The sequence below is a fragment of the Crocuta crocuta genome, unplaced genomic scaffold, assembly GCF_008692635.1.
Source record: "Crocuta crocuta isolate KB4526 unplaced genomic scaffold, BGI_CrCroc_1.0 scaffold141, whole genome shotgun sequence".
Classification (NCBI taxonomy): Eukaryota; Metazoa; Chordata; class Mammalia; order Carnivora; family Hyaenidae; genus Crocuta; species Crocuta crocuta.
The window spans coordinates 1,603,893-1,614,369 of NW_027527951.1; the positions used below are offsets into that span (position 1 = coordinate 1,603,893).

Here is a 10,477-nt window from a genome sequence, read left to right on the forward strand (position 1 = left end):
ATGGGTAATGGACACTAAGGAGGGCACTTTTTGTGATGTGCACTGGGGTTGTTTGTAAGTGATGAATCACTGAACTCTACTCCTGAAACCATTATTGTACTATATGTTAACTAAAATTTAAATTTAAAAAATTGGTAAAAAAAAAAAGAATATTTTTTTTAAATAAAAGAAAAAATGCTCCTTTGGAAGTATAAGATATTTTCATACATTTGACAATCTCTTAATTATCCAGTTTACAGTACAAATACTAAAGAACCAAAAGGAAGAATTAAAAAACAAAGTGAGGGGTGCCTGAGTGGCTCCGTTAGTTAAGTGTTGGACTCTTGATCTTGGCTCAGATCATGATCTTGTGATTCCTAAGATCGAGCCCCATGTGCTAACACTGTGGAGCCTCCTTGGGATTCTCTCTCTCCCCATCCTCTGCCACTCTCCCGCTCATGCTCTCATGCTCTCTCGCTCTCTCTCTCTCTCAGAATAAACTTTAAAAAATAGAAAATAATAAAAATACAAAATGAATTTTCCATCAGAAGGATGCTTCTGGTCTATTTCAAAAGTATCTAAGGTATATGGATAGGATATAAAGAAAAATTTGGTGAAAATAAATTATTATGCACTCATATTTGCATGAGGATAGTTGTTTTTCAGTGTTATTATTGATTAGCTTCTCTAAGAATATGTATACCAACATAGAAATTTGTTCCTTATTCTATACATAAACGTACATACATACATTTAAATATTGTATAAACACATATATACCTGAATCCTGAGAGCTGCATATATTAAGATACTTACATCAGAATAAACTCGAGTTCCAATTACACGAGCATAATGTGGATTTGCTTGCATACAGTTACGAGGACAGTAGACTCTGAAAAAAATATATATACAAATATTAAATAGCTGGTTTCTTCAGCCATCCTTAATCATAAGACCAGAGACATGCATACACAAGAGATAACAACATTCTCACCCTATTCATTTTTTTTTTTTTTTCTTTTGAAATAGGTCAACTGTACAAGTCAGGCAGTAGATGCAATTGCTTCTGCTTAATTTAGCCACTTTCAGCTTTGGGGACAAATGTGTTTCTTTTCTTTCTAATTTAGGGGTTAAATGTTTCACCAGAAAGAAACCTCAGGGTGCATCTCTCAGTATCTGGGAATTGGTACCCAATGTTTCTATAGAATTTAATAAGCATGTAACTTGAAAAACTGACTCATTGTCTGACTCACACATCTAGTTTCTTCTATGTTCACATCTTTGGTATATCCTTCAATTTCATGGTTTTAATTATGATTATAAATTGCTGATTTCCAAATTTATATCTCCACTTGGGACCTCTTAATTCCAAATTTGTATGTCCTATGGCTTATTCAATATCTCCACTTAAATCTAATAACGATTTCAAACTGAGCGGGGTTAAAACCAAATTCCTAATCTCTTCCTCCAGTTCCCAAATCTGTTCCTTATGTAGGCTTCTTACAGTAAATGGCAACTCCATTATTCCAGATGCTCAGGTCAAAAACTTTATTCTAGCTTCAATACCTTTTTATCTCATGCCTGACATTCAGTCTACCAGCAATTTTTGTTGGCCACCCATTAAAATAAAATCAGAGCATCCTAAACACCTCAGTTATCATACTCAAGACTGAGTTACAGACACCAGACTCCTCATCTGGTGTCTAGCTTACTGCTATAGGCTCTCCTATGATCTCCCTGCTTCTAACCTTGCCCTCTCCACTGTTTTTTTCCCCACTTATATTAAAGCATACAAGACCAATCATATCATCCCTTTGCTCTAAATACTCTAGTGGTTTTCCATCTTATTCAGAACAAGTGACAAAATCCTTACAATGGCCAGTAAGTCCTGTATGTCCTTTCCCCCCATTATCTTTCTGACCTTATATCTTCCTCCTCTTCCACTTCTTCCCCCAGATCCAGTCATACTGGCCTAACAGTTACTTCTCAAACGTACAAAAATAGGCTCTTTCTCAGGGCCTTTGTACTTATCTTTCTCTGCACATGGAACATTCTTTCTCCAGATATCCTATTACCTTACTGATATCTGATTGGCTTAGCTGATTTAAATAACATTTCTAAGGGGCACCTGGGTGGCTCAGTTGGTGAAGCTTTCAACTTCAGTTCAGGTCACGATCTCCAGGCGCATGAGTTCAAGCCCTGTATCAGGCTTTTGCTGCTGTCAGCTTGGAGCCTGGAGACTGCTTCAAATTCTGTGTCTCCCTCTCTCTGGCCCTCCCCGGCTCATGCTCTCGCTCCCTCTCTCTCTTTCTCTCTCTCTGTCTTTCAAACATTAAAAAATTTTTTTAAAAAATAACATTTCCAAAAGCGTTTATTTAAATATAGCATCCAATTATCACTATTCAATCAATCACATGATTAAAATCTCCACTCTGAGAGTTTAAGAAGCTATCAAGCGGCACTTTTTTTTTTTTTAATCAGTGGGCTCTTTGATTCACACACACACACACACACACAAACACTAATGCAGAGAAAGGACATTAAAAACTACATTTGGAAAAGAGAGGATTCTTTTAGTAAATAAATCAGAGTCTCAACAAAATGATTACATGAAAATCATTGTCTGATGAAGGAATAAATGATTTCCCCAAAAGCATTCTAAACTTTTTTAAAAATGTTTATTTATTTTTGAGAGAGAGACAGAGTGTGAGCAGGGGAAGGGCAGAGAGAGAGAGGGAGACACAATCTGAAGCAGGCTCCAGGCTCTGAACTGTCAGCACAGAGCCTGATGCAGGGCTCAAACTCACAAACTGTGAGATCATGACCTGAGCTGAAGTCAGAAGCTCAACCCACTGAGCCACCCAGGTGCCCCTTCCTAAAAGTATTCTAAAAATACTTCAGTTATAATTTCCTTTACCAATTAAAGCAACTCCTTCCTAAGCGAGCTTTTAAGAAATAGCTGCATTTCTTATTTCTAAAATCTGTATAACACTGTTTACTTTAGAATATATTTACTTCTTCTAGCATCTAAACCAGAAGCATTTAAATACAAATAAATGAGTCTGAGTTTTTATATCTTTAAAGAGTTTATTTTTATAGAAGATGCTGTTGGGGGTTCCTATAGGAGGAAAGTTGTCCCCATTGACTGTGAAATTTTCTCTGTGTGTCTGAGAACAGTTGGGCATTCAATGCTCATCTATGCTAGTAGTATCATCTGCTCAGCCCTTAGGATAGCACTGTGCTCGCTCTACCTTGACCATATCTGGCACGTGGTTTGTGGAAGGCCAAGGTCAGTAGCTCCAGACTGAGACAGTTTTTACTTGGGCAAGTTCAGGTCAAAAATAGACTGAAGGAGGTTTTTACTTGTTTAATCTCTGGTTTTAACACCTTGTTATGCATTACTGAGAATGTAGATGTGACCTGAAACATTGTTCTATATACAGTTTACTTATAAGCTTTGAATAAAAATGTCAACATTTTAGTGATACCTGCTTTTACATCTTGGACATTCAATAGGTTTCAAATATCTAGTTATTCATAGATACGTGTTAATCATACTATGATTTCTGCCCTCCTCCTCCAAGTCACATCCCCAGGCCAGAAAAAAAAATTTTTTTAATACCACACACAAACACAGGATACTTATAAGGTTATGGTACTGAATCATAGAGATTATGATGATTTGGGTCCATTCTATCAAGTATGGAACCTCTCAAGGACACAACTGTACAGGTAAATATTGTTTCTTCATGCTCATCTTGAGTTAATTTCCTTTCATTTATTTGCCCTGGGCATTTTCTCCCCAATAGATTTATGACTCAACTTATTTAAGTTATATGAAATTCTGAAACAGATGTACCAACCACATGATCCCTAAAAGTTATAAACTGTCATTTAAATTAATATATCATAAGTTATGAAACTATCAAAATTTTTATATAAGAATAGAAAAGACAACCCTTTGTTTCACTAGTCTCTAAAAGAAAACAGAAGGGTGAATTTCCAGACTACTTAAAGTCAAAATTATGTATAAATCATTACTTCTACCAATTTGCTATGTTGGTAGCCATAAAACATAACATTTACCCAGAAGAATTTTTCTTTTGGAGGAATATTTCCCTTCCTGGAATAACCAACAAAACATGAAAAACTTATTAATACTCTACTTGAGTAATTTTTTTTTCTTTTGGAACAATATTGCTATAAATTTATTCTATAGATATTAAAATTACCATTTACTTAGCATCTACTAGAGGAAGACTTTATGCTGGAATGCTTCACTGAGATTATCCTTACTATTTGGTCCTCAGAGGACTAGTCACATGGGTGAGAAGGCCTACCATTATACTATATATAGTAAGCATTTCGTAAGTATTTATATATGGATAATTCTAAATTATTTATGAAAGATAGAGACAGCATGAGTGGGGGAGGGGGAGAGAGAGAAGGAGACACAGGAGAAAGAGAGAAGGAGGCTCCAGGCTCCAAGGTGCCCCAAGAAGTATCTACTTGTTACATCATCACAGTCTTTTATTGCCATGTGAATAACCAATCTTATTCTTAAGTAAAATATGTCCTTAATTTTAAAAGGCGAAGTGAATGGGTGCCTGGGTGGCTCAGTCAGTTACATGTCTGACTTCAGCTCAGGTCATAATCTCACTGTCTGTGAGTTCGAGCCCCGTAACACTGTGCTAACACCTCAGAGTCTGGAGCCTCCTTCGGATTCTGTGTCTTCTTCGCTCTCTGCCCTTCCCCCACTCATGCATGTTCTCTCTCTCTCAAAAATAAATAAAGATCTAAAAAAATTTTAAAGAACAAAATAAAAGGCTAAGAAATGAAGCATTTCCAAAATAAACTTTTCCATAAAAAGTGAGCTCCCTCAGTGTTTTAGTAACTATAGTTTATCAATTACAATTCTATCTCTAAGTCTCATTATTGGTTCTTGGAATTAATATGTGATTTCTTTGTATTAATGGAGGAAGTGTGGGTGGAAGTAAAACTGGATATGAAAAGATCTTCATTTTTTCCTATGTATGGTTATTACTTACGGCCATAATACTTCTAACAATTTTCACCTTAGTGTGGTCAAGATAAATGAAGCACTCTTTCATTACTGTATAGTAATGAAACTCCATTATAATTTTTAAAAAGACAGTATACAAAACAAAAATGAAAGAAAGGTAGAAGATGGGCTTTTTGACTTACCAATTGCCATTAGACTTATCTAATCTAGGAAGTGGTTGGAAATACTTGAACATATGTATATCATTATAGTTTCGGTGGTAATAACTGTTGTAGACTGAATGTTTGTGTCCCCCCCAAAATCATATGTTGAATCCTAACTCCCAAATGTGACTGTATTTGGAGATGGGCCTTTATGGAGTTAATTAAGGTTAAATGAGATCATCAGGGTTGGGCCTCGATCCCAGGAAAGGAGAGTCTTCTCTCTGATTCTCTACGTCTCTCTCTCCCTTCCTCCCCTTCCTTGTGAGGACATGGAGAGAAGGTACCATCTTCCAACAAGGAAAGAGGCTTCAGAAGAAACCAAAACCTTGATCTAGTCTTCCTGTTTCCAGAATTATGTGAAAATAAATCTCTATTTTTTATAGCACCCCAGCCTATGGTATCTTGTTATAGCAGCCTGAGCAGACGGAGACAGAAGTCTTCTTGCATATGTGAATATACAGAGTACACCCACTGCCCTGGTATTATGGAACAGACAAAAGCACTCTGGCATTTGGAGAAAGTACACTAGGATTGCCTGGAGACCAGGAGTTCATGATGACCCACTGCTCCCTTCTGCTTCGCAGTTCAAGACCACAAGACCATACATCCTTCAAATGCTGGAGAAGGCAGAATTCCAGGCAAAAATCATTATCACAGAGTAAAAGCCCAGTCCATGTATGTTCACTGGTCAAGAAGAATGAGGCAGTTTATAAAACATTACCTTGGGCAATGTGAAGCAGGCTTATGAAAGGGACAGAGCTGTTCTACCGTCGTTTCACAAGTGACAGCCTGAACTGAAGAATTAAAACACAAGACAATAAGCAATTTTTTGGCAACAATAACATGCAACATAATGGTAAGAAAATAAGATTTTAAAAAGCGCTAACCTGTTACTTTAGAGACTGTGAAGGAATTAGCAGACTGATATTTGCTGAAAATAAAAACATAAAAATATCAATCACTTTTCAGATGAATCATCATCAACATAATTTCTGATATTGTTTTGGTCTATGAATACTTTGTTTCTTCTTAAACATTCTTACTTAAATATCTAAATAAGCTGTAGTGTAAGAATACATTATCTATTTTATGTTAAGTCCATATTAACTTCAAGTATGAACCAAATCAATACCAAACAAATTAATCATTCTTGATAACAGAGGATGGTCTCTTCTCATGATTAATCTCAAAAACATATAGGTAATGGTGTAAAACTACATAGCTTTATATCTACATATGTGTTTCCTATTAAAATTAAAACTCTAAATATACTAATACCCTATCACCATAGAACAGAACCATTTAAACTCTCACAATAGTAAATACAAGGTAGTGTTGCAAAAAGACTACTAGATCATAAGTATCTAAAAGGAGTGTGTTATCCATTTTTTTTGTTCCCCCCATGCCTAATAAAATGTCAACAATTAATGAACTCTTTCTTATTATACACATCAGTAAAAAACAGGATAGAAGAATAGGTATTCCATTATATACCAAAATTTTAATTGGTTTAATTATACACAGATTTTCAGAAAAATATCTATTACAAAAGATAAAGCTTATTTGTGATAGTATTTAATAGGACACACCCTTCATGTTTCAAGAGTTTCTGTAATAAACATAATCAAAAACTAAGTTCAAACGAAAAAAGTAAATAGGATAAATTTTCTTGAATCCAAAACCCAGTGTTTGGCTTACTAAAGCTCATAAACTTTTATTATTCATTGAAAGTAATTAATAAATTTTGCTGAATTAATAAGCTAATCAATAAATGCTTCTATAGAACTTTTACTTAAGAGAGTAATTGTTGAGGACTAAAAACCATCCATAAAGCCTTTGAACAAAAATGTCTACACCGAATGTCATTCCACCAAATCTGCGAGTGTTTTTAATAAATTCTTTCTTATCATTATGAATCCTCTACTGTGGAGTTTCATGCAATTGTATGGTTAATAAAGGGAAAAACTATGTTATATATCCTAAGAAAAGGCATTCCATATGAGGTTCAATGTTTATTTTTTACACAGAAGAAACACACTACAAAGTTATTTTAAAAGGCCACATTTTTCTAACTTCTATAGAGTTCATATCAAAATATATAATGCTCTACAATAATATATTCATATATTTAATATGAGACATATTTCAAAAGTTAATGTTTTTATGTTGAGTTAAAATACATTTAGATGGACAAAAGGTACATAGTATATTACATATTCAGAGAACTATTCAAAATGTTCTTTTACATATTTATATAGTTTATCTTATTAACAAAGTTACTGTTGCATGAAATAATCCATTTTCCATAAACAGGGCAGGAGAATATGCAAATTAATTAGCCTTCTCTGGGCTATTTTCTTTTATGGCTGAAAGATATGTTGCTTCATGTCAGAAATAACTGTAAATTTATACATTTTCAATGAAATTCCAGAAAATGTAAAGCTTTAGCATGTTCTTTATAAGCAAAAAATGTTCAACTTTGAATTTAGAAACTTTGGCTCCTTTTTGTCTTTGAAATTACACAGCTGAAATGACAATTACCAATTTCTCTATAAATTCCTCTATGTTTTGTTCTAAAAGAATTTGTCAACTCATTATTACAATTTAAAATCATCTCATCCAAAAGGTCATTTGGGTACTTACCCAATTGTTTGAACACCATTTCTATTGGATTTGATGAAATAGTGTTTTCTTCCTTGTCTAGTGATATCTACCCAACCACCATCATTGTCTATTATGCCGTAATGAATTGCTGCTCTACAAATGCTGGATTGCTTAGAGAAAAAGGAAGAGAGAAAAGAATATTAAAACACTAAGATTGCTACATGGGACATGACTAGTTACTACTTAAATGACTTTAAATTAAACAAACATATATAAGCAAAATATCTATACTTCATATAAATCATTATGTTCGCATTAAAAAAATCAAATGTTATATAAAAAATCCTGTTCTCACATCATTATATTTATAATACTTACCATTTCATAATGTACACTGCCAATAACTTTAGCTTTACTATCCAAACAGCCAGCAGGGCATTCATATCTAAATGAAAAAAATTGGGAATAAAATTTAGTTTCTCTGAATGTTAGTATAAAATGAAAATATTACTTGTATTTTGTCAGGTAATTTTGAAAACAACAATAAACATTACCTATTGCAGGTTGTTCCCTTGCACTGATCTCTTAATCTTACTTCACAAGAAACAATTTGGGCTAAAAAATAAAAAAATACCAAAATAATTTAGATAACGTAAAAGTCACTGTAATTCATCAAGCTTTTGCCATTCTAAAAATGTCCAAATTAATGTAGTTGCATTTGCCATCTACGTAAACTTTAACATTTTTGTGACTAATGCAGAGCTCTTACACATTTGCTGTGTGCTTATGACTTCATTCCTGTTACTGTCATCTGCCCTTGTCTGGACGTGGGTGTCCCGGACTTGTGACTGCTGCCGTTCAATTTCATTTGTTTCTTCTTCTTGAGGAGGGTAATACCTGTCTGATCCTTCTGTTAGAGAGAATGGGTTTAAGAAATATGAATCCACCTTAAATGTGCACAAATTATCAAATAATGATACACCTTTATATGTCTGTGTAACATTTAAAACCAGAAAAATCAGTAGTTTTTTGGCACAGAGTTTGGGCTGAGGTGGTGATCTATGTACTACACTGGAGTAAATAAGATACAGGGATAAGCCTTTGAGCTCTTGACTCATTTATGCTTAATAAATGAAAAATATTTGGCTAGGGACGCCTGGGTGGCTCAGTCAGTTAAGCATCCAACTTCGGCTCTGGTCATGATCTCACAGTTCATGGATTCGAGCCCCACGTCTGGCTCTGTGCTGACAGCTAGCTCAGAGCCTGGAGGCTGCTTCAGATTCTGTATCTCCCTCTCTCTCTGACCCGCCCCTGCTCACGCCGTCTCTCTCTCTCAGAAATAAATAAAACATTAAAAAAAAGAAAAATATTTGGCTAATATTAAATGGAGTCATTTCTAAACTTTGCTTTATATTTGATTGTGGTTATCAGTGACTGCCATAATGTTTCATAATGACATCATGAAGTCTACACAGTGATTTGACAAAGTCAGGGCTTAGTGTAGTTGAATTTGTTTTCCCACATGAAATCATATTTTTAGGTGAATCACATTTAAAATTTCCAAAAGGGTCACATATAAAATTCTCCCAATAGGAAATTCAGTTTTAAGAAGGACTGACATGCTCTTCTAATTTACTACAATATCAGTTTCCATGGGAAAGGTTTTTCTCTTTTAGAAGGAAATTCAACATGCAGAAATTCAGACTTAGTAATGGAGAATATGCAAACTTTGAGTTTAATTTTTTCCAGGTACTTTTATCAAGGGCTTAACAGTGGATCAATTTGGAAAGGTGTGTTATTTTCATGTATGTCCAAGAACTCAGAACCCAGAAAAAGGAAGCATGAATTCAGAAGAAAGTAAGTTTTAAGTAAAATAGTGGCCATTGGCGAAGGCACAAGTAGGTTGGAGATTTAGGAATGGCAAAAAATGGAAAACAGACCCACACATAATGAAAAAATGCTTCCAGGAATGAAAAATGGCTCATATAACAGTGAAATACTATCCTGTTACTTCTTGTCTGCTCATTATACTAATGAGCATTCAGTCATCAAGGAAAAAAAGACACGTCTTTTTATGAATACTGAAAAAGAGCTGCATTTATTCATGTTTTCTAAAACACTTAGTCTACATTAAGCTTCGTCTGATCATCATGAAGAAAAAAAGTACGAGGGAGTAGAAATGTTCACTCAGATGCTCAACAAGAAGGGGATTTTTCACAAAGTTTTATCATCTAAGTTTTCTCTTCATGTTCTGTAAACAGGACACCGTATTTATATGCACATTTTAGGACATTAAATGCCTTTCAGAGCACTACTTTAACAATTAATTTACAATACTATTTTATCTCTTTTATTTGTTATGTTGGCCATAAGAGATGATATATTCTGCAGCAAGAAGCAGAGAGTTAGTGTAACTCACTGACCATCATTCAGTAAGATTCAAGAATAGGTATTTGGGCAAAAACTTTTAAAGTGTTAAAAATAAGTTGTGTTAGATTGCTAAATCCTTTAAAAATGAAGACACTTATGAAAACAACTCTAGTCAATAATATATCAAGATGGGTTTTAAAAATGCAAATATACTCGTCACTCTGGGATACTTTCAAAGTAGAATTAGAAGTGGTTACTGGAATAATGAAGAAATTTCTTTTAAACAAATATTTGCTAT

The 10,477-nt window shown here is 34.2% G+C and overlaps 1 protein-coding gene across 2 annotated transcripts in view; it reads right to left on the reverse strand.

Moving 5' to 3' along the window:
- CRISPLD1 (cysteine rich secretory protein LCCL domain containing 1) overlaps nucleotides 1–10,477 on the reverse strand; it is a 46,022-nt gene that overhangs the window by 8,099 nt on the left and 27,446 nt on the right. For both annotated transcript variants that reach the window (XM_077752463.1, XM_077752464.1), the window contains 7 exons: nucleotides 8,579–8,719; nucleotides 8,364–8,424; nucleotides 8,188–8,254; nucleotides 7,849–7,979; nucleotides 6,093–6,136; nucleotides 5,927–5,999; nucleotides 796–871 (listed from right to left, as the gene is read on the reverse strand). In XM_077752463.1, coding sequence (XP_077608589.1) covers nucleotides 796–871; nucleotides 5,927–5,999; nucleotides 6,093–6,136; nucleotides 7,849–7,979; nucleotides 8,188–8,254; nucleotides 8,364–8,424; nucleotides 8,579–8,719 — 593 coding nt within the window. The remainder of the gene's footprint in view (nucleotides 1–795; nucleotides 872–5,926; nucleotides 6,000–6,092; nucleotides 6,137–7,848; nucleotides 7,980–8,187; nucleotides 8,255–8,363; nucleotides 8,425–8,578; nucleotides 8,720–10,477) is intronic.